Raw genomic sequence first — 23993 nt, forward strand, 5'->3', positions numbered from 1 at the left:
TCAAAGGATTATTATTCGATAATGTTAATGCTTGAATATTAAATAGCCTTAACAAAGAATTTTTCAAGTGATATTTTATATTCATCAACTATTTTATTATAAATATCATTATATGTTAAATGAAGTTCAGTTGTTGTTCCGTTCTTTGATATCTTAATTGTGCTAATATCCTTTATAGGATTTATTTTTGCAACTGTTCCGCAGCATGAAACCTCATCATCTATGAAAAATTGAATCTTAACGTCTGAATCTTGAACATCACAAAGAATGGCGATAATGTGAATTAATGATTCATAAGGTAAAATAATTAAACCGGATTGGTCAATTAAATTTATTATTGAATCATAATTATTAATTATTATATCACGGTAAATTTTCATTAATTCAGAATTAATGTCTATTTTATATGGGTTCTCGATGTTTGATGAAAGAGGTGGGGGTATGTTGGATAAGTGGGAATTTCAACAGGTTCTTTACCGGGTTCAGATAAAATGATTGGGTCTCCATTCTCATGGTTTTCTTCATTCTCCTCATTCTTCGGTAAGTCACGAGTTAATAAATTTGGTTGAGTTGCTGACCTTGTTAATTCGGGCTAACATTAACTTTAACATTTTGAATAATTCGTGATTTATCATCATTTACGTTATAACCAACCGTAATCTCTGCTTTTGCGTTAGTGTTCTTTTGACTAGTGAAACGTCTTCTCATTTATATTCGAATAAAAAAATATATTTAAACTTTTATTTTGCTGGAACTTTTGAATCTATTATTCCCTGTATTTGTTCATGAAGTTGATTTTTAGCTGTTTCATCGAAATTAATAGACCGAATATATTCATTAATTGCATTCTTATAATCATCTGATTTCTCAAATTTTCTTTTATCTGATTCCTTAACTAAATCATAAGTTAAACCTCGTTGCTGATATAATGGTTTCTTAATTAAATCTTTGAATGCTTGAGATAAAGCACCTGATGCAATTCTTGCTACTATAATTGGTTGGAATTGCTGTTTAAGTTCATCTTTAACATTTGCGAAAACTGGATCGAATAAAGCAACTTTAAAGAATTTCTTAGCTGAAATTTCAGGTCTAATATTTGCATATTGACCATCAAACTGGTTAGAATATCGTGGTAATCCATCCGGTCCCTCTTCAATAGCATTTAATTCTTCATTGAAATAAGAATATGGATTATGACGGTATGAATTAATTGGACCATTTTCACCTTCTCCAATGTATTGTTTAACAGCTTTTCCATTTTCATCAAATTGCATAGGATAACGTTCATTATATGCTTTACGTTTAGGATAATCAGATATAGTTAATTTATAACCATTTATGACTTTAATATTACCTTGACCATCAGTAACGAAAACTTCATTTATACCATCGGGTTTTCCATTTGGACCCGTAATGTCTGCTTCGTGTGCTTCCCAATTTGGACCTTGACGTTTGGCATATGCTTGAGCTTCTGGTAATGTTAAAACGTTTCTCATTTGTTTAACATCTTTTTGAAGACCAGCAACAATATGAACTAATTCTTTCATTCCATCAGGAACTTTCATAGTTCTATTATATGCACCCTTTTGTTTGTCCTTGTTTTAATGGAACCTGTAGAAGATTTGCTATTTCTGTCATGTTTAATTATAAATAAAAATAAAAATTAATTATAAAAAGTTAATCAAATTTAACACCTCCTTTATTTAAATCAACTATTATTTTTCCATGTTCACCTAATTGCTGATATTGTGTGTAAAGTTCATTAATGCTCATTGGTAAATTCACTTGATAAAGCATAACGTTCAACTGTTGACGACTAAACCCACTGAAAATGAAAAGTGTTGATAGATTTGATTTAATGTTTGTGCTTAATGCTTTGAAATATTGAACAGCCATAAAGAATGAACACTGAATGTGTCGACATTGAGTTAATAACTGATTAAAATATGATTTCTCGTTTGTTATTAGTTTTGATTTCACTGCATCATCTAGAAAAATGAGTGAATGCAAAAATTCTCTATCAAAATTTGAAATAGAAAGTGTTTCAAATAATTCATCCCGTTGTTTATCAATAATTTTATCCTCTAATCCATGCTTCTTGATTGTATTATATAATTCTTTATACATTAAAAAGTTTTTTAAATAATCTTCTGCTTCTTCTTGTGATAAATAAATAATTGGAATTTTGATTAAATGCTTTAAAGATTCAAATGTATCATCTGAAGGTGAACCTGAACGGTTGATATAAATTAACACATGTGAATGGGGGAAGTGTTAGCAATAATGATAATTTGTTTTAATATCGTTAATGTTTTACCTTTATTTTGTTTACCAATTGCTGCAGTGATTGAATTTAAGTAACATTCAGAATATGGAATTTTCATTAATTTTTCCTTAGATAGAGCATTTCTATTATCACTCAATGCTTCATTAATCATATCATCTACGTATGTATTATATACTCCTGCTAATTCTTCATAAGGGGTGGATGAATTTAAATCCATTTAATCAAAAATAAATTTATAATTTTAAACATTTCTATTCATCAATATTTCATCATATGAACTTCTATACTGTGGTGGTGTACCTGTTGGATGATATTTCAAACCTTCATCCGGTGTCCATGTCCAATATGTAGTCCTAGTAAACCAAACTTGAGGAGGATTTGTCACCTTTGAACAGTAAGTGTCATTTTCACCCTGAATGATTGGATAAGCTTTCACTTGTACTGTAACTTGTGAGTTGAAAGTTTCTAATCCATCAAAGAATATACCCGCTCCATCACGTTGAACTGGAATAGTGCATAAGAATGAAGTTTGGTCTTTCCATGTTCTAGCTAATGGCGCGCCATCATCATCATTCAGTGGTCTAGTTAATGAGTCCTCGTATTCTTCCGTGCATTCATTCACTCCATCTAAATCAGAAGCTTGAAGCATACGTGTAAAGAATATGTCGCCCACTGTGGTCATCGCTTGATCGGGGAAGTTTCTGGAATCTATAGTGACCTGAAGACCTCGAAGCATTGGATTTTCTAAAACCGTTCTTTGCATTGCATTCTTCGGAAATGTTAACACAACATCTGTAACATTATGAAGAGCGTATGAGAAATCTGAGCTAATACCTTCAGGAGTGATGCAACCTCCATTTAGTGAACGAACGTCAATATGTTGAGCTGGAATCATGAATGGATCTTCCTTACTGAATAAACGTGGTATTGCTTTAACTGATTCTTCAATTAAACCGTATCCTGGTGTAATGCATTTATCCTCTAAAATTTCCATCTTTGTGCATGAAATAATAACGTCATCAACTGTTGCGTCAGCAGATGTAGCGGCTAAGCTTGTAATTAATTTGGCAGGAAGTCCGATTTGTTGGAATTTGCGATCATATTTATAAACATGATTCATAATCTTTTCATAATTTTCATCAGTTATCTTTTCATAAACGTAATTTTGTAAATCAGCAACTCTTAACGGGTCAACCTGACAAAATACTAAAGTATCCCTGAAAACATAATATTTAAGAATGATATCACCAAATGATTTAGGATAATCATCGAACGCCTGAAATGCTAACAAATCATTTACCGGAATAATCATATCAAAAGTGACATCAACTTCTTCATTTGCTTTCTTGAAAACTTCTGAAGGGTCAATATATTTACCACATACTGAGTTATCATATTTTTGAAATTATTATATAACGAATGAACAAACTTTTTAACTTTCCTTTCTGATTTTGGTTTATATGTTGCAAATGCGAAAGATTCACGGGCGCAATCCATCTGAAGATAACCAGCATCACCTCTTTCGGTTTCTACTTCTAATTGTTTAAAGCTTTGATTTGATGATTTGTAACCAACGAATAAACGCATGCATTTAAAAGCGGCATCACATGTGAAAGCTTTATTTGAAACTAGAGTTGCTTTAACTTTGCGTTTAATATATGTGTCACCTAATTGGTTCACATCATGAGCTGGGTTTGTAATTCTTAAATGAGTTTGTTTATCATCAAAATATGGAGCATCAGAGTCATAGCATGAACTTTCAAGTTCTCTATAATATCTTCTACCATCATTCTTTGCGAATATTTCATTTATCTTTTCGAATGAATGAAACACATTTCCATTAATCTGTTTGGTGTTTGGCACTAAATAGTTAGTCGTCATTTATTAATAAATAAAAAAATCAAAATTAAAAGATGGAAATGAATTTTTAATTTTAATGAAATAATCAACTATGGCTGCGGGTATATTTAAGAAACTGTGGGATAGAGTAAAAAGAGGAGCGAGTAAAGTTTGGGAAACATTGAAGAAGGGAGCAAATTGGATATTTAAGAATAAAGAAGCAATTAGTGACGTTGCTGAATCAATAACGCCAAAAGCTGCCCCAATAAGAGAAATTTTAAATAAAGGAGAAAAAGTTTATCAAAGACTACAACCGATACTAAGATAAAAATAATTTTAAAATAATTTATTTTTCCACTATCTACCCCCTATTTTATTAAGTATTCCTTCAGCTATTCCACCAACTGCGTTACCTGCTTGTGCTCCCATCGCCGGATTACCTGCTTTAGTACCTAATACTCCACCTATGATAGTTCCTGCCGTTTTCGCTACTGGTGCCAAAAAGTTTGCAACGGGTTTAATAATCTTTTTATAAACCCAACCCGCAGCTTTCTTAATTCCATCCCATAATTTTTTAAAGAATCCTGCCGCCATTTCTGATTTAATATTAATTAAAAAAATATATTTCATCACTTATATTCTAATTTTTATTTAATGATAAATGAAACCGATTTTAAAAATAAATGAAACAGAGGAGGAAGAAATAAATGAAAGTGAAAATGTTCAACAAAAAATAAACGTTGTTAAACCAATTACTGAAATAAAAATTTTTTCATCTGTTGAAGAATTTAATGACTATTATGCTAATAATAAAAAATTATTTGAAGAATTGACAACGTGTAAATTGAATAAAATGTTTAAAGTTGATGGATTCAAAATTTCAAAAATAAAAGGAGTGGTTAGTTTGAAATCTATTCCTCAATCAAGAATTACCTCATTAATGAAAATAGATGATTTAACAAAAAGAATAGAAGAGATTGAAGAAAGAATGAATCAAATAATTGATTTCATAAATTCAAATAATCATTAGTTTCTTAAAGTTCTATGTTGAACTCATCAAATTCTTCTTCATCATTACCATTACCATTACCTTTAGCGAGTTTATTTACTCTTTCAACTTTATCTTTTGATAGTCTTTCGTTTAATTTTTTCTGAAGTTTTTCGTTACCAAGTTCTAAAATTTTACATGGATGATATTTAAACCCGTTAAATTCTTTTTCCTCAGTTTTAATCATTAATCTACAAAGAACTTTAGTGAGGTGGTTTTGTTGTTTAAACCATTTATCCTTAATATTTGTTATAAATTCAATATCCGGAATTAATTCCCAAATTTTTGAATTTTCGATTAATTTACCATCAAATGCAAAAGCAATAGGTTTAATATTAAACTTACCTTTATAAAATAAACTTTGTATGTAATCATCAAAATAAACGTCTACTTGTTTAACCTGGGTGAGAATTGGTGAAAGTTTATCCATTAATTGATTCACAGTCACGAATTTTGAGCTGTTCATTTCTTACGAATTAAAAAAATAAATTATTCAAAAATGTAAGACATGAATTTTTAAAGTTTATTTTTTAAAAATTTTTTATTTTTTATTTCATTATGGTAGTGAATCTTTTATTCATGAAAATAATTATTTCTAATTTCTTTTACTCTCTCGTATATACTAGATTTAAAGAATTCAGAACATTTCCCATAATCTCCTAAATGTTTTCTTATCCCTAACGTGTGCCAGTTATTATATGAAACTGAATAAACTTTATCTTTATCTTTACACCTTTCATCACTTCCAATATATTTATATCTCAGTTTTGATTTAGCGTTTTCATATTCATTAGCGTTTAATAATTCGCAGTCTTCCTTTTTAAATTGATGTTTAAGATATTCAGGATTTAATACTCTACGTTTATATGCTCCTAACTTAGTTCTAAAGGTTTTTCTACAAAATTTAGGAATTCCATCCTCTTTAATGTCATCAATGATTTCCATTTCATTATTTTCAATTTCTTCTTCTCGTTTATGAGGTCTTTGATTATGACTCCATTGATTCCATGAAATTAAATATTCTTTATCATTATATTTATACCTCATTAGCTTATTTTGGCTTTCATATTCATTTAATAATTCACAATCTTCATTTTTAAATTGATATTTAACCCATTCAGGATTTAAACAATGTTTAATTAATCGCGGAATATCTGACATCATCTATATATAGCTTCTTTTATAAAAGATAAAAAATAAATTATTTTAAAATTAATGTTAATTTTTTTTAATGGTTTAGTATATAAATATATTTTTTTAATTAATATTAATTTTTTTAATGATTTATAAATAAATATATTTTAAAATTAATGTTAATTTTTTAATGATTTATAAATAAATATATTTTAAAATTAATGTTAATTTTTAATGATTTATAAATAAATATATTTTAAAATGTGTTTTGTTGTAAACAGAAATTCATCAAAAGTGACACCTCAGAAAAGCTAAAATATTGAATTTTTGGAACTTTTGATAGAGCACGTTTTTAAATATTAATTAAAGTAAATGTATATTTTGTAAAGATTCTTCTTAATAAAAAAATAAAATTTTGAAGAAGAACACAAAATCTTCTGAAAAATAATATCACATAAACTCATATTATTTTCTAATATATAACTATTTTATATAAAAATCAAATTCAATGATCTTAAAAGCGAATGATAAACCTCAAAATTTACGAATATAATGAGTGGGAATATAATGCTTATCTATCATAAAACCATATGAAATATTAATTTTTGCTTTACGCCTAATTTTTGACGACAATTAGCAAAAAATGTTAAATGTTAACACTCAGTCCATTTGAATATGAAAAATAAAATTGACTTTGATTAAATGTTTTTATTTATCATGCAATTCTTCTTGCGACCAAAGATTTGAATAAAATTTCAAAAAATAAGATAGCTTAAAAAATAATATACGGTAGTGTTTACTAATAGATGAATAGTGTATAAATTCTATTAAAATGGATTTGATCCAAAAAAATATATAAAATTTGATCATAAATAAAATCGTTTTAAATTACTTCTTCATTTAAATTATAACAATTATTTTTGGTTTTATATTTTTTGGATCAAATCCATTTTAATAGAATTTATATACTATTCATCTATTAGTAAATACTACCGTATATTATTTTTAAGCTATCTTATTTTTTGAAATTTTATTCAAATCTTTGGTCGCAAGAAGAATTGCATGATAAATAAAAACATTTAATCAAAGTCAATTTTATTTTTCATATTCAAATGGACTGAGTGTTAACATTTAACATTTTTTGCTAATTGTCGTCAAAAATTAGGCGTAAAGCAAAAATTGATATTTCATATGGTTTTATGATAGATAAGCATTATATTCCCACTCATTATATTCGTAAATTTTGAGGTTTATCATTCGCTTTTAAGATCATTGAATTTGATTTTTATATAAAATAGTTATATATTAGAAAATAATATGAGTTTATGTGATATTATTTTTCAGAAGATTTCATTCTATATGCCTATGAAAAGTACTCTCAAAACTAACTTTTTCCTAATTATAATTAAATCTAGAATATTGTATTATGCTTAGTATTATTTCATTTTTCTCATTCAATTTAGAATTTACAAATGTCAAAAAATTGAGAGCTGTCACTTTTGATGAATTTCTGTTTATTACAGTTTAGTATATAATATTTATTACTAATTTATTTAATAATGTCGCGCTTTCTTACGAATTCATGACTTAAAAAACGTAAGAAAAAATTTTTATATCATCTATATATAGAAGATGTGAAAATATACCTTCATCTATATATAGACGTAACAAAAAAAGTCACAAAACCCTTCCTATCCTACTACTTATCAATATAATCAAATTTTTCTTCACAACCATGAATTGGAAATATGTATTGGTTAGATAATATATATTTTTATTTTCATGGCATGATTTCGCCTCCAATAATGGGTTCTTAAATTATCAGCTTTAATAAATCATCCGTATTTTATCAAAAATTGAATCGAATTGTTAGATCTCGCGGAATATTTTTGGCAAATTAATATAGAAACTTTTTATGACTGCTGCGCGTAAAGCTATCAGCGATTATCGGATGTTAAAAGCTATGAATCTTCAAAACATTAATGCTAGACCTAATGAAAATGACGTTTTACATTGGTATGCGTTATTTTATGGTTTCGAAAGTACTCCTTGGGAAGATGGAGTTTTTTCAGTTGATATACAACTTCCACAAGACTATCCTAATTCACATCCTGTATCAATTCGATTTACAACGCCAATTATTCATCCAAATGTAGACGCAAATGGAAATGTTTGTCATAATATTCTTTTTAATGAATGGGATCCTTCATACAATATATATACGATACTAATATCAATTTATTTACTAATTATAGAACCAAATACAAATGAACCTGCAAATCCTGAAATAGCTCAATTGTATACTAATAACAATGCAGAATATAATAGAATGGTCCATGAATGCGTCGAAAATTCATGGCTAACAACAAAACAGCCTGATGCTGAGTAGAATAATACATTTTATTTATATGTAAGTATTAAAGCAAACTATCTATTTTACATCCTCAACGTAATTTTGATATTTGAAGAAAATTTCAATTATCATAATTTACATTGAAGCAAAAGACTACTATGTAACTGTAATTGAGTTTAGTAATCTTTTTCCAGATTGTATCTGAAAGATTGAAGAATATAGTTAATAAAGTTTTAGAGATTTATAAACTTGAATGTTTTTGGATATGCTATTATTGAATTTTTGTATGCTTCTAACATTAAACTTAGATAATAATAGCATATCTCTTATTGAATACTTGTGTAAACTGTGACAAATAAAATTATCAGTATATTAATTTGCTTTGAAATAGCAAATATATCTGAAAACAAACATAACCGAATATGAATTTTCGATTACATAATAAGCAAGATCTTGAAAGAATATATAAACTTTAATTTTTTTAATAAAATAATAATAAACAAAAGAAAAACAATTAATTGTATTACAATTTAAGAAGGTTTGTTTCGGGAATAAACATTACAGTTCCAAATTCATCCATGCACTCACAGACATCTCCAGATGAAACAACGATGACTCTTCTCTGGTCTAATTTACCATATCCTAATACTTTTGCAAGATATCTTTCATATTCAGGCTTGAAAATTAAATCTTCTGGATTTAGTTCATTTTTCAGTGGATTATTTGCATCTTCGACTAAATATACTTTATTATTGTATTTGAAGATGGATACTCTTTCATTTGGTGATGCTAGTAACTTTCCATCACGTCTAATCTCTGTTTTACTTATCGCGTACTCATGAGATTGCATCGTAATCAAAATTTTGTCACTTTCAAGGAAATTATGGATATCGAAGTTGACAGGGAGCTCTGGCATGAATTTTGGAATCTTTGTGGTCTCTTCAACAGAATCTAACGTAAAACTTCCAGTGATATCTTTTTTACCATCAATATCAATCATAGCAACAAAAGAATCGGATAAAGTATCTGCATTTGACTTCTTTATCTCTTCAACTGTATTAATAAGGCTATTAATTAAGGAATCAAACTGAGATGCCCTCTGAAATTCTAATTTCTCGAAGTTGGTAACAAAAGCGTCAATAGCTTGATACTGTTTATCTAATTTTTCATTGTAAACCTCTTGCAAATCGTCTAAAGAGTTGAAAAATGGTCTGTAATTATATATAACTTGATTAAAGATTTCTTCGTATTTCTTTGATGATTGATTTTGATAAGCTTCTTCAATCTTTTTAATTAAATCTAAATGTTCTTGTTCCTTTGCTTCTAATGCTGTTTTTGTTGCATTTGATACGTTAATTGACTGTTTTAGTATGTCGTATAGCTTATTGAATGATTTTTCGTAGTTGATAGCAATACTCTCCAATCCTGGTATGAATGACTTCTTGAAAAATTGGCAGATTTTATGTGCTTCGACTGTTGGTGTAAAATCACTCAGAGCAAACTGTTTCATACCTTTTGTCATTGATGGTGTAATATCATACCTGTCCAAAATGCTTAGTAACGATTTCTTTTCGCTCTCAATTTTAGAATCTCCTTTATCCAATTTTTCTAGAAAAGATTTAAAAGTACTAATCATACCGGTCATTGTATCAATGTTCTTGTCTTTCACTGTAAGTATCTTGTTGATTGCAACTGAATAATTGAGGAATTTAGCCATGCAATAATTGATAAATGTAAAGTATTTTTGTTTTACATTTTATTTCAATTTCTTTCAATTCAAAAACATAAGTCGTTTCCTTTTCATTATTTCTGTGTTAGATATTACTTTTTAAACAGGAATTCGCAATAAAGAATATAAATCGATTATTTTTGTCAGAAGATTTTGAAACTGTGGAAGATCACATTAAATTCTTTGGGTCATTCTTGCTTCTGTAATGCCATCTTTATAAATTCGCCTAGAATAAAGCCGCTCTTATATGGAATGACTATAACGAGTCGACAAAGGTACATTCACTAGGCGATAACAGTAAAATGGGATGAAAATAGGATAAATAGCATCCCTATATAGTGCCTAACAATATTTATACGGGCCAAAAAAATTTGGCTAGAGATTTGGCGAGTTATAAAACCTAGAAAATTGAGAGGGATTTTTATTTTTGAATTTTTTTGGAAAGTTAAAATTGCGATTAAAAATCGATTTCCAGGAGAACTAAGCATCTCATCATATATTTAAATCGATAAAAATATTAAATAATAGTTGAATAGTATAACAACGTGAAATTATGGCTGAATCTACAGAAAAAATGAACATATTTGACATTTTTGAAAATTCATACGTTAGATGGTGACAGACTCATAAACTATACTTTAGCTAAGATTGATATATGGTTTCAACAACACATGGTTAAAATCGTAAAAATATTTTAGATTTCAAAAAGATATATATGGTAATATAATGGAACAAAGTCAACAAATAGCATGTTAAATATGTTATAATTAACTTTTTATTAGATCCAATAGTAGATATCGAATGGTTTCCAGCTTTATGGTTAAATATTTTTTTTCGAGCTTCTCTTTAACTGTTGTATTAAGGTTGTAAATTTTTGATGCTAGAAACTATGGAATCTTCTTTGCTGCTGCATTTTTCTTGAGAGTTCTTGCAATTTCGAATAGATCTGCGCATTGTATGAAATGGAGGCTTTAAAATATCTTGAAAACAGAATAGGACTGCTTTTCCAAAGGAATGCTTACTTGTAAATCAGAGAGTTTCAAAATTGAGTGCAAGATTATCATCATAACTTTCGATTTTGCTGCGAAAAAGGAAGACGAGTAATTAACAAATCATTTACTGTTGTTCATCAAAAGAAGAAAACTTTGATAACAACTAATGATGATAAAATCAAGCTATCTTTTAATATTTTAAATTGATAAGACATTCAAAATATTTGAATGGTTTAAAATATTTTCTTTTAATTTCTATAAGATATTATCATGATTATATAATAAAATTTAAATTTTTATTCAAAAAGGCAATATTTCAAACTTTTAATTTCAAAAATCTTAATTCTGCAATAAGTGTATTTAATTGTAGCAAATTTAATGATCCTTCGTCATGCTTAGCAATTTGGAACTCATAAATTAATGATTTCTTCAAGTAAAATTCTGCATTATTTCAAAAGTCAATAATTCTCTAGTAACTTTTCTTCAAACCCTAACCATTATATTATATGTATAATGGAGAATAATTGCAAAGAAAGATAGCCGAATTTACTGGGTAGTTCTTGTGATGCGAAATAATTGCAAATTAACACCTAGTTTTAACAGCATCAATCTCTTTTTGCTCTCATTTAAATGCATTCGCACACTTTAATTTTGAAATATAAGAGTTTTGGAAATTATCAAATTTATCTGCTCAAATACTATAGATCTCCATAAGTGTTAATAGAATCATTAGCCTTACATATAGTGTTTAATATAATGATGCACATTATACTGGGTTTCATTCCTTATTCATCTACCCTATAATTCCTGGGTTGTCAATTTTTTGGGGGCCTATGGAGAAATTTACTTTATCAATAGCGCACCATAGATTCGAATCCAGAGCCTATAATTCTAGAAGTAGATGAAGGTACCCTAGAATAACTATGTGGTGTAGTTTTTATTGCTATTTAAGATATCACATAAAATATATTAATCAAATAATAAAAATTTCAATAAAATTAAATAATTGTTATTTTTATATAGAGTAGATATTATTTCTATATTTAGATCGAAAAAATAAATAATTCTGAAGTACTAGTAATATTCATCCATGATGATTTACTTTTAAATATTATACAATAAGAAATATATTTATAAGTTTTTTTTGAAAAATGTTTAAAATTGAGAGATCAAAATTTCGATTTGTGAAAAGAAATCATAAATCAAATATGTCCTAATTTTTGTTTTTATTAGGGTATACATGTTTTATACTCGAAGTACGGTATGTTGTTGTTTTTTTATTCAATAATTAAAAACTTGCATACAGGTCGTAAGGTGTTGGAATATCGTACACAGAGGTTACGCACATGTCTAGGGCAACTATTTGTTATGAATGAGTGTATTTTAAAAGATTTGAAATATCATAAGATTGATCCAAAATGGCATTATAATAAATGTTTTTATCCAATGTTAATTATATTTTAAATAAAGTAATGCAAAATTAATGACTTTTGAAAATTGAGAGAGAGAACAAAAAATAGAGTTTTTAAAAAACTAAATGTTGAAATAGTTTGGGATATCAATAAAATTAACAGTGAAAAATATTAATCAGAATAAATACAAAAATTGGGTATTTTATTGAAAAAATATGTGAAAAAGAGTGAAGATCAACGGAATTTTTATATTAATACAAAGGATATAAAAGAAATGTGAACGTAAATAAATATAAATTAAAAGATATAATTAAAATTTGTAAATAATTGTATTTGTAAAGTAAACATGTTTTATTTATGGTTATATACGTGTTTGTTGTTCACTGAGCAACTTTGAGAAGAATCATTTGTGATTCTTGTCAAAGTTGAATCAAAGACAACAATTGATAGACAATTGTTGTCTTTGTGTACAACATTCACTTGAATTATAAACAATAACAAGTGTTTGTTGTTCACTGAGCAACTTTGAGAAGAATCATTTGTGATTCTTGTCAAAGTTGAATCAAAGACAACAATTGATAGACAATTGTTGTCTTTGTGTACAACATTCACTTGAATTATAAACAATAACAAGTGTTTGTTGTTCACTGAGCAACTTTGAGAAGAATCATTTGTGATTCTTGTCAAAGTTGAATCAAAGACAACAATTGATAGACAATTGTTGTCTTTGTGTACAACATTCACTTGAATTATAAACAATAACAAGTGTTTGTTGTTCACTGAGCAACTTTGAGAAGAATCATTTGTGATTCTTGTCAAAGTTGAATCAAAGACAACAATTGATAGACAATTGTTGTCTTTGTGTACAACATTCACTTGAATTATAAACAATAACAAGTGTTTGTTGTTCACTGAGCAACTTTGAGAAGAATCATTTGTGATTCTTGTCAAAGTTGAATCAAAGACAACAATTGATAGACAATTGTTGTCTTTGTGTACAACATTCACTTGAATTATAAACAATAACAAGTGTTTGTTGTTCACTGAGCAACTTTGAGAAGAATCATTTGTGATTCTTGTCAAAGTTGAATCAAAGACAACAATTGATAGACAATTGTTGTCTTTGTGTACAACATTCACTTGAATTATAAACAATAACAAGTGTTTGTTGTTCACTGAGCAACTTTGAGAAGAATCATTTGTGATTCTTGTCAAAGTTGAATCAAAGACAACAATTGATAGACAATTGTTGTCTTTGTGTACAACATTCACTTGAATTATAAACAATAACAAGTGTTTGTTGTTCACTGAGCAACTTTGAGAAGAATCATTTGTGATTCTTGTCAAAGTTGAATCAAAGACAACAATTGATAGACAATTGTTGTCTTTGTGTACAACATTCACTTGAATTATAAACAATAACAAGTGTTTGTTGTTCACTGAGCAACTTTGAGAAGAATCATTTGTGATTCTTGTCAAAGTTGAATCAAAGACAACAATTGATAGACAATTGTTGTCTTTGTGTACAACATTCACTTGAATTATAAACAATAACAAGTGTTTGTTGTTCACTGAGCAACTTTGAGAAGAATCATTTGTGATTCTTGTCAAAGTTGAATCAAAGACAACAATTGATAGACAATTGTTGTCTTTGTGTACAACATTCACTTGAATTATAAACAATAACAAGTGTTTGTTGTTCACTGAGCAACTTTGAGAAGAATCATTTGTGATTCTTGTCAAAGTTGAATCAAAGACAACAATTGATAGACAATTGTTGTCTTTGTGTACAACATTCACTTGAATTATAAACAATAACAAGTGTTTGTTGTTCACTGAGCAACTTTGAGAAGAATCATTTGTGATTCTTGTCAAAGTTGAATCAAAGACAACAATTGATAGACAATTGTTGTCTTTGTGTACAACATTCACTTGAATTATAAACAATAACAAGTGTTTGTTGTTCACTGAGCAACTTTGAGAAGAATCATTTGTGATTCTTGTCAAAGTTGAATCAAAGACAACAATTGATAGACAATTGTTGTCTTTGTGTACAACATTCACTTGAATTATAAACAATAACAAGTGTTTGTTGTTCACTGAGCAACTTTGAGAAGAATCATTTGTGATTCTTGTCAAAGTTGAATCAAAGACAACAATTGATAGACAATTGTTGTCTTTGTGTACAACATTCACTTGAATTATAAACAATAACAAGTGTTTGTTGTTCACTGAGCAACTTTGAGAAGAATCATTTGTGATTCTTGTCAAAGTTGAATCAAAGACAACAATTGATAGACAATTGTTGTCTTTGTGTACAACATTCACTTGAATTATAAACAATAACAAGTGTTTGTTGTTCACTGAGCAACTTTGAGAAGAATCATTTGTGATTCTTGTCAAAGTTGAATCAAAGACAACAATTGATAGACAATTGTTGTCTTTGTGTACAACATTCACTTGAATTATAAACAATAACAAGTGTTTGTTGTTCACTGAGCAACTTTGAGAAGAATCATTTGTGATTCTTGTCAAAGTTGAATCAAAGACAACAATTGATAGACAATTGTTGTCTTTGTGTACAACATTCACTTGAATTATAAACAATAACAAGTGTTTGTTGTTCACTGAGCAACTTTGAGAAGAATCATTTGTGATTCTTGTCAAAGTTGAATCAAAGACAACAATTGATAGACAATTGTTGTCTTTGTGTACAACATTCACTTGAATTATAAACAATAACAAGTGTTTGTTGTTCACTGAGCAACTTTGAGAAGAATCATTTGTGATTCTTGTCAAAGTTGAATCAAAGACAACAATTGATAGACAATTGTTGTCTTTGTGTACAACATTCACTTGAATTATAAACAATAACAAGTGTTTGTTGTTCACTGAGCAACTTTGAGAAGAATCATTTGTGATTCTTGTCAAAGTTGAATCAAAGACAACAATTGATAGACAATTGTTGTCTTTGTGTACAACATTCACTTGAATTATAAACAATAACAAGTGTTTGTTGTTCACTGAGCAACTTTGAGAAGAATCATTTGTGATTCTTGTCAAAGTTGAATCAAAGACAACAATTGATAGACAATTGTTGTCTTTGTGTACAACATTCACTTGAATTATAAACAATAACAAGTGTTTGTTGTTCACTGAGCAACTTTGAGAAGAATCATTTGTGATTCTTGTCAAAGTTGAATCAAAGACAACAATTGATAGACAATTGTTGTCTTTGTGTACAACATTCACTTGAATTATAAACAATAACAAGTGTTTGTTGTTCACTGAGCAACTTTGAGAAGAATCATTTGTGATTCTTGTCAAAGTTGAATCAAAGACAACAATTGATAGACAATTGTTGTCTTTGTGTACAACATTCACTTGAATTATAAACAATAACAAGTGTTTGTTGTTCACTGAGCAACTTTGAGAAGAATCATTTTGTAATACTTTGAAACAAAAAATAGCATATTATGCTTTTATTTATCTATATGTGTCATTTTGGGAGACATTGTCTATGCAAGTCTCCCAGAATGACACATTCATACACAATCTTCTTCTGATTGTGTATCTTTTGTCAACAAAGTGCAACAGTGCACTGTTATTGTGTGCTATGTGTCATTGTGGGAGACATTGTCTATGCAAGTCTCCCAGAATGACACATTCTTCTCAAATGTTCTTACACTCTAATAAAACTATTCATAAATACAATTTCAATCTTATCCTCATTTTCTTCCTATTACCCGTATCGAATCCCAACCTACTGAAACACTTATTCCTCACAATCATTCGCAAATTTTTCTAATCTATTTTTTCTCAACTATTATCCTTTACCTTCATAACAGCATTTAAATATTCCTAATGAAATTTAATGTTTTCATATTAAATACTTAATCACCCAAAAATTATATTATCAAATTTTTATATCATTCTTAAATTCCAGATTATATTGCTTATTTTGCAAGCTAACTATAATATAGTGTGATAGCCTTATTGAACTTTGATCAAATACTCCTTCGTCCGTTAAATAGAGATGCGAGTTTCCGAATTTTTTTAGCCCTGGGATGTCATAACCGCTGCGGTTTTGTAAAATTTGGGATAAATTTTGACAATCCATTTTTTGTGGGATGTACGTTTATATCAATTTGCTCGGCGTTTGCCGAGCTATTGTACAATCCTACTCGAATTCATTACGCAGCCCTGGTCACTCAAAGGCCAGGGCATACAATTACAAAATAGTAGAGTGAGACTCTTCTAATTTCTTCCAATCACAAGGAAGATCTTAGAAGAGCCTCACTCTGCTCGAACACATTACGCAGCCCTGGTCACTCAAAGGCCAGGGCATACAATTACAAAATAGTAGAGTGAGACTCTTCTAATTTCTTCCAATCACAAGGAAGATCTTAGAAGAGCCTCACTCTGCTCGAACACATTACGCAGCCCTGGTCACTCAAAGGCCAGGGCATACAATTACAAAATAGTAGAGTGAGACTCTTCTAATTTCTTCCAATCACAAGGAAGATCTTAGAAGAGCCTCACTCTGCTCGAACACATTACGCAGCTCCTGCTCAACAATGAGCAGGTCTTACCACTTTGAGAGGCTTTCGCTCGAGTTCTGATGCAGATCCCAACGCGAGCGAGAGTCTCTCAAGCAAGCTTCTAATTCGTAGCTAGAGTTTCACTCTTATGAACTGGCAGCCAATTTGAGAGAATTTCGCTCGAGATCTAATGAAAAATCAGAACTCGGCCAAAAATTGCCCAAACAGGCTTGTAATTCGTAGCTATAGTATTGATCGTATGGATGTGTTGCCAATATGAGAGACTTTCGCTCGATGTCTGATATTGCATCAGACATCGAGCGAAAGTCACTCAAAACAGCTTAGACATGTCTATTTTGACGGCATTAAATGATTTCATAGGAAATGTCTCAGTTGTTAATTAAGTTCACGTGAGCTTTTATGAATGAAAATAAGTAAAAAAAAAAGAATTTTCTCAAAAAAAATTGTGTACGCATTGAAATTTTTATCTATAAATTTAGATATGTCATCAATAATATAATATAATTTTAAATTCGTGGAGTACACTTGGATAATTGAATATGGGCTACCCCATCCCAACCTCTCAAACTTCCTCTGAATTTGGACAAGGTATCCCAATCCCAAAGACCTATCTGAATAAAATGAAATAAGTATATTATATATATTATTTATTTGCTAATAATGAGCATAAATCGCTAAAATTATGAAGAAATTAAAAATTAAAAATTAAAATTAGAAAAAAATGTTGATTTAATGAGAGAATATTGTATAAAAATAGAATTATTAGCTAAAATACGTATTAATTTTATGATATTTCAATCACATTAACGAAAATCGCCCATTTTTAATTCAAATGGGCGGGAAAAAAAATAAAATTCCAAAAAAAATTGAATTGGGGAAACGATAGGGGACGGGATATGAGAAACCCCATATGTTTGGGAATTTTTCGCATCACTACGTTAAAAATTAAGATGCGTTTAAAAAATCGGAAAAAAATTCTTTTGTTTTATTTTTAATTTTTCAACCGATAAAACTTTTTAGAAAAACTCCAAATTCCAAGAAATGCTTAGATTCAATATGAAGAACATATTCATACAGTCATTTCGTTTCAAATTTCAATTTTCAAATCGAACAAAGCTGCAAATTTGAATACTTTACAAAATTTTGAAACGTCTTTTCCCGAATGAATATTGAGTTTCAAGCCGGACAAGCTATAGCAAAACTGATCCTTATGACCCACTCTATCATTTTGGTTTTTTTGCAAAACGTGGGTAAAATCTGTGTAAATGCTCAGATACATGTGGCCAATAATATTTGAATACTGACAGGTCCGGATATTAGGTTTAAATAGCTGATTTAATTCGAAATATGAAAAAAGATGAAATCTCAATGTAATATAGTAAATTAAGAATCAGTATGAATGGTTATATGATTTTGATAAAAGAAAACTGAATGAAATAGAACAAAATTTGAATCTTAGAATTTAAAAGTAAATAGAGAAGAAAAAGTGGCTTTAGGGGTTTTATGATAGGTTATTGTCGGGTATTAGAAGTAAATATGTTGAAGAGAGATATTCAGTTAATATGAGACAAAATTAAAACAAGAATTGAAGATTGTGTATGAATGTGTCATTCTGGGAGACTTGCATAGACAATGTCTCCCACAATGACACATAGCACACAATAACAGTGCACTGTTGCACTTTGTTGACAAAAGATACACAATCAGAAGAAGATTGTGTATGAATGTGTCATTCTGGGAGACTTGCATAGACAATGTCTCCCAGAATGACACATAGCACACAATAACAGTGCACTGTTGCACTTTGTTGACAAAAGATACACAATCAGAAGAAGATTGTGTATGAATGTGTCATTCTGGGAGACTTGCATAGACAATGTCTCCCACAATGACACATAGCACACAATAACAGTGCACTGTTGCACTTTGTTGACAAAAGATACACAATCAGAAGAAGATTGTGTATGAATGTGTCATTCTGGGAGACTTGCATAGACAATGTCTTCCAGAATGAGACAATCTTCCGCAATTAGAATACGATTGCGGAACTTCGACCGACAAGAGTGCATTATGCACTTTTCGTGTTTTAATTTTGTCTCATATTAATTAAATATCTCTTTTCAACACGTTCACTTCTAATACCCGACAATAACCTATCATAAAACCCCTAAAGCCACTTTTTCTTCTCTATTTACTTTTAAATTCTGAGATTCAAATTTTGTTCTATTTCATTCAGTTTTCTTTTATCAAAATCATATAACCATTCATACTGATTCTTAATTTACTATATTACATTGAGATTTCATCTTTTTTCATATTTCGAATTAAATCAGCTATTTAAACCTAATATCCGGACCTGTCAGTATTCAAATATTATTGGCCACATGTATCTGAGCATTTACACAGATTTTACCCACGTTTTGCAAAAAAAACCAAAATGATAGAGTGGGCATAAGGATCAGTTTTGCTATAGCTTGTCCGGCTTGAAACTCAATATTCATTCGGGAAAAGACGTTTCAAAATTTTGTAAAGTATTCAAATTTGCAGCTTTGTTCGATTTGAAAATTGAAATTTGAAACGAAATGACTGTATGAATATGTTCTTCATATTGAATCTAAGCATTTCTTGGAATTTGGAGTTTTTCTAAAAAGTTTTATCGGTTGAAAAATTAAAAATAAAACAAAAGAATTTTTTTCCGATTTTTTAAACGCATCTTAATTTTTAACGGACGAAGGAGTATTTGATCAAAGTTCAATAAGGCTATCACACTATATTATAGTTAGCTTGCAAAATAAGCAATATAATCTGGAATTTAATAATCATAAAAATTTGATAATATAATTTTTGGGTGATTAAGTATTTAATATGAAAACATTAAATTAGATTAGTCAAACATATAAATTGTTATTATATGAAATGATAACAATTGATAAAACATACAGATTGGAAGATTAGGTGAATTTTTGTGATGAATAGGTGTGTTTGTATGTAATGCCTCTATAGTATATTCATAATAAAAATTAGTATACTATAAAAACTTGATTTGAGAAGAAAATTAATGTGGAATAAGAAGATTGTAGAGAAACGTCTCATTCTGTGAGACAGTCACAAATAATATCTCCTTACCATATCAAATCCTTAAATTTTATATATGCTATTTTTTTAATCTTTTAAAAATTTCTCTTTAACTCTCTTCAAAGACTTTCTTTTATGTCAAAATTTGTTTCACTTTGCCCCAACTCATATACTCTAAAAATAATAACAATAGCCAAATATATAAAATTAATTTTTAATTCATTAAAATTATATTTATTCAAAGTAAATCCTCATATAAACTTCTATGAACCATCCTCATCTGTTAATTCAATCAAGTATTCTAAGAAATTTGGGCAATTTTCTTCGAATAATTGGCTCTCATATGATAAATCTATTAATTCAATTTTGTCATGCATAAAATCATACTTTCCGAATATGCAATAGCATTTTTCAAGAGCCAACAATAAATCAATTTTAAATCTTAGACTGTTATTATTAAATGATTCAAGTAGTCCTTCCTCCAATAAAAAGTGGTACATTATTTGTTGATCGTTCTGTGAAAATTCGAAATTTAAGATACAATAGCAAATTATCTGAACGAAAAAATTTTTCTTGCTAGAATTGTAATCATTATAATTATCAATAATATTTGAAAAAAGACCGCTATAAAAGATAAAATCTTGATCGAAATGCGTAAAAACAATGAAAAGTATCTGATTGAAGAATTCTGGAACGCTTTGGTCTAGACACCACCATATGTAACGGTTAAGAGAGAACTGTTGATCTTGCATTATAAAGTCTACTAGTGAAATTTCGTTATTCATTAAAGAATACAATAATGTACCTATTTTCTTTTGTTTATTATGTGTTGATTTGTTTTGCCATTGAAAATAACATAGATATGTATCATCGGATTCTAATGCTAAAATTTTAAAGTCGTAATAAATAACAATCCGGGTAAAAACAAGGATATTTTCGTCAAATGCATCTATTTTGTCAACAGGAAATGGTATCTTGGAGACACAATCACCAATATCAATATTTTCAACATCTTGTTTATAAGATTTGATAATCATTAAAATTTGATATAAAAAAGTAAATTCATTGCTCAGAAAATTGAGAAAATTGAGAGTAACCGCCAAATAAGATTTTTAAAAATAAAGAACTAAGGGTACAGTATATGAGAAGGAAGAATCCAAAATTTTATTTTTAAGGTTTTGCAAGAAATATGTTTATTAATAAACGCTAGAATAATAATAGGAATATCGATATTAAAAAAGAAATACATGAAATAAATAAAAATTTGATTCAACTTTGACAAGAATCACAAATGATTCTTCTCAAAGTTGCTCAGTGAACAACAAACACTTGTTATTGTTTATAATTCAAGTGAATGTTGTACACAAAGACAACAATTGTCTATCAATTGTTGTCTTTGATTCAACTTTGACAAGAATCACAAATGATTCTTCTCAAAGTTGCTCAGTGAACAACAAACACTTGTTATTGTTTATAATTCAAGTGAATGTTGTACACAAAGACAACAATTGTCTATCAATTGTTGTCTTTGATTCAACTTTGACAAGAATCACAAATGATTCTTCTCAAAGTTGCTCAGTGAACAACAAACACTTGTTATTGTTTATAATTCAAGTGAATGTTGTACACAAAGACAACAATTGTCTATCAATTGTTGTCTTTGATTCAACTTTGACAAGAATCACAAATGATTCTTCTCAAAGTTGCTCAGTGAACAACAAACACTTGTTATTGTTTATAATTCAAGTGAATGTTGTACACAAAGACAACAATTGTCTATCAATTGTTGTCTTTGATTCAACTTTGACAAGAATCACAAATGATTCTTCTCAAAGTTGCTCAGTGAACAACAAACACTTGTTATTGTTTATAATTCAAGTGAATGTTGTACACAAAGACAACAATTGTCTATCAATTGTTGTCTTTGATTCAACTTTGACAAGAATCACAAATGATTCTTCTCAAAGTTGCTCAGTGAACAACAAACACTTGTTATTGTTTATAATTCAAGTGAATGTTGTACACAAAGACAACAATTGTCTATCAATTGTTGTCTTTGATTCAACTTTGACAAGAATCACAAATGATTCTTCTCAAAGTTGCTCAGTGAACAACAAACACTTGTTATTGTTTATAATTCAAGTGAATGTTGTACACAAAGACAACAATTGTCTATCAATTGTTGTCTTTGATTCAACTTTGACAAGAATCACAAATGATTCTTCTCAAAGTTGCTCAGTGAACAACAAACACTTGTTATTGTTTATAATTCAAGTGAATGTTGTACACAAAGACAACAATTGTCTATCAATTGTTGTCTTTGATTCAACTTTGACAAGAATCACAAATGATTCTTCTCAAAGTTGCTCACTTCACAACACACATTAATTCTTTTTGATATTACACATTAAGCTAACCAACCACACCAGTCATTTTATTTATATAGTTTTTATCCGTAACATTTTTAAAGGATTTCAAATAATTTACTTTTTCAAATATTTACTAGTTAATATCTCAATCAATTTATCCTCTTATTTATATTTTTAAAAATTTTCATCTCCATCACCATTCAATTTGGAATCTCATTTTTAAAATATCTTAATATAATCAGAATTTTATTAGTAGGTTAAAATATTTGCGAATATTAATTATTTGGATCAAAGCTTTCATACGATTACATTAATTTTTTTAATCGAAATTCTATTTCATTACTACTCAATTTTAAATCATAGCAGCATTAATAGCTCATCTACTTATATTCCATCATAATGTTATTTTATTCAATTTTTATATATCTGATTTTCATATTTTTTCAAATTCTGTCGCAAAATCTTTAAAATTGTTATATTTCCTTACAACACGGTTAATATAGTATTCTCCTTAACTTGTTTAAATGCAATTTTGCAATATTTGGAAATGATCAAAATATCCTAATGTAAACGTTTGCTCTTAGAATTCAGTGTCATAGTCGATTGTTTCTAACAAATTAATCTTTTTTGCATTGATTTTCGAAGTATTGCATTTTCATTACGGCCAAATCTGCTCTCTTTCATTAGATTGATAGCTCACAATAGTTCTTGTAATCAGAGAGGAAATATCTTACGAAATATACCTCTAAATTTTCACTTTATAGATAAATGTTATATTTTTCCGTTACTCGATTATTGTCCAATAAAACCACAATCATATTAAACTTCGTCCAAAATAAACAATAAAGAATAGTTTTTAAGTTTCTTAAACGGTTTATGAAGGTTCATATTTAATCGATTTTTTTATTTTCAATTCATGTATCTATAGTTCGTTAGTCTATCATCCCTTCATAAATTATCTGCAAAGAATTTTGTAGAATCTCAACTCTGTGAGGAACTACAATAAATTGAAAAGTCATTTTGTGATATCAAAATCCAATATATTATTCTTTCTAATACATATTAATAATATCTTGAGATGTAGTACACTATATATATACTTTCAAAAATCTTATATGTTTATTAGTTATTGAGATAGAAGCGATTTAATTCTTTGAAAATCGACGAAAAGTGCCATATTCATAAAATTATAG

At 28.4% G+C, this 23993-nt stretch overlaps 5 protein-coding genes and 2 pseudogenes across 7 annotated transcripts, besides 4 other annotated features; 2 read left to right on the forward strand and 5 right to left on the reverse strand.

The window, feature by feature from the left end:
• Positions 1-3104: part of a mobile genetic element that runs on past the window's edge.
• TVAGG3_0537100 lies at positions 39-708 on the reverse strand (annotated as a pseudogene). Its single transcript has one exon. A coding segment is annotated over exon 1 (670 nt).
• Positions 1248-1565, reverse strand: TVAGG3_0537110 (uncharacterized protein; the record flags this gene model as incomplete). Its single annotated transcript, XM_051237777.1, has 1 exon — positions 1248-1565. A coding segment is annotated over one exon (318 nt), but the record flags the coding sequence as incomplete, so codon positions are not given.
• Positions 1678-2127, reverse strand: TVAGG3_0537120 (uncharacterized protein; the record flags this gene model as incomplete). Its single annotated transcript, XM_001315773.2, has 1 exon — positions 1678-2127. The coding sequence occupies one exon, from the start codon at positions 2125-2127 to the stop codon at positions 1678-1680; it is 450 nt and encodes a 149-aa protein (XP_001315808.2).
• A 342-nt stretch (positions 3105-3446) lies between the features above and the next one.
• On the reverse strand, positions 3447-4168 carry TVAGG3_0537130 (annotated as a pseudogene). The gene has a single exon. A coding segment is annotated over exon 1 (722 nt).
• A 70-nt stretch (positions 4169-4238) lies between these two features.
• Positions 4239-4454, forward strand: TVAGG3_0537140 (uncharacterized protein; the record flags this gene model as incomplete). Its single annotated transcript, XM_001296463.1, has 1 exon — positions 4239-4454. One exon carries the CDS (start codon positions 4239-4241, stop codon positions 4452-4454), a length of 216 nt encoding a protein of 71 aa, XP_001296464.1.
• A 2123-nt stretch (positions 4455-6577) lies between these two features.
• Positions 6578-6615: a mobile genetic element.
• A 1176-nt stretch (positions 6616-7791) lies between these two features.
• Positions 7792-7828: a mobile genetic element.
• Positions 7829-8220: 392 nt separating this feature from the next.
• On the forward strand, positions 8221-8894 carry TVAGG3_0537170 (histone ubiquitination; the record flags this gene model as incomplete). Its single annotated transcript, XM_001294991.1, has 1 exon — positions 8224-8697. One exon carries the CDS (start codon positions 8224-8226, stop codon positions 8695-8697), a length of 474 nt encoding a protein of 157 aa, XP_001294992.1.
• A 223-nt stretch (positions 8895-9117) lies between these two features.
• On the reverse strand, positions 9118-10395 carry TVAGG3_0537180 (uncharacterized protein; the record flags this gene model as incomplete). Its single annotated transcript, XM_001294992.1, has 1 exon — positions 9185-10378. One exon carries the CDS (start codon positions 10376-10378, stop codon positions 9185-9187), a length of 1194 nt encoding a protein of 397 aa, XP_001294993.1.
• Positions 10396-10659: 264 nt separating this feature from the next.
• Positions 10660-12178: a mobile genetic element.
• Positions 12179-23993: the final 11815 nt, after the last annotated feature.

This window comes from Trichomonas vaginalis, chromosome II (genome assembly GCF_026262505.1).
Source record: "Trichomonas vaginalis G3 chromosome II, whole genome shotgun sequence".
NCBI lineage: Eukaryota > Parabasalia > Trichomonadida > Trichomonadidae > Trichomonas > Trichomonas vaginalis.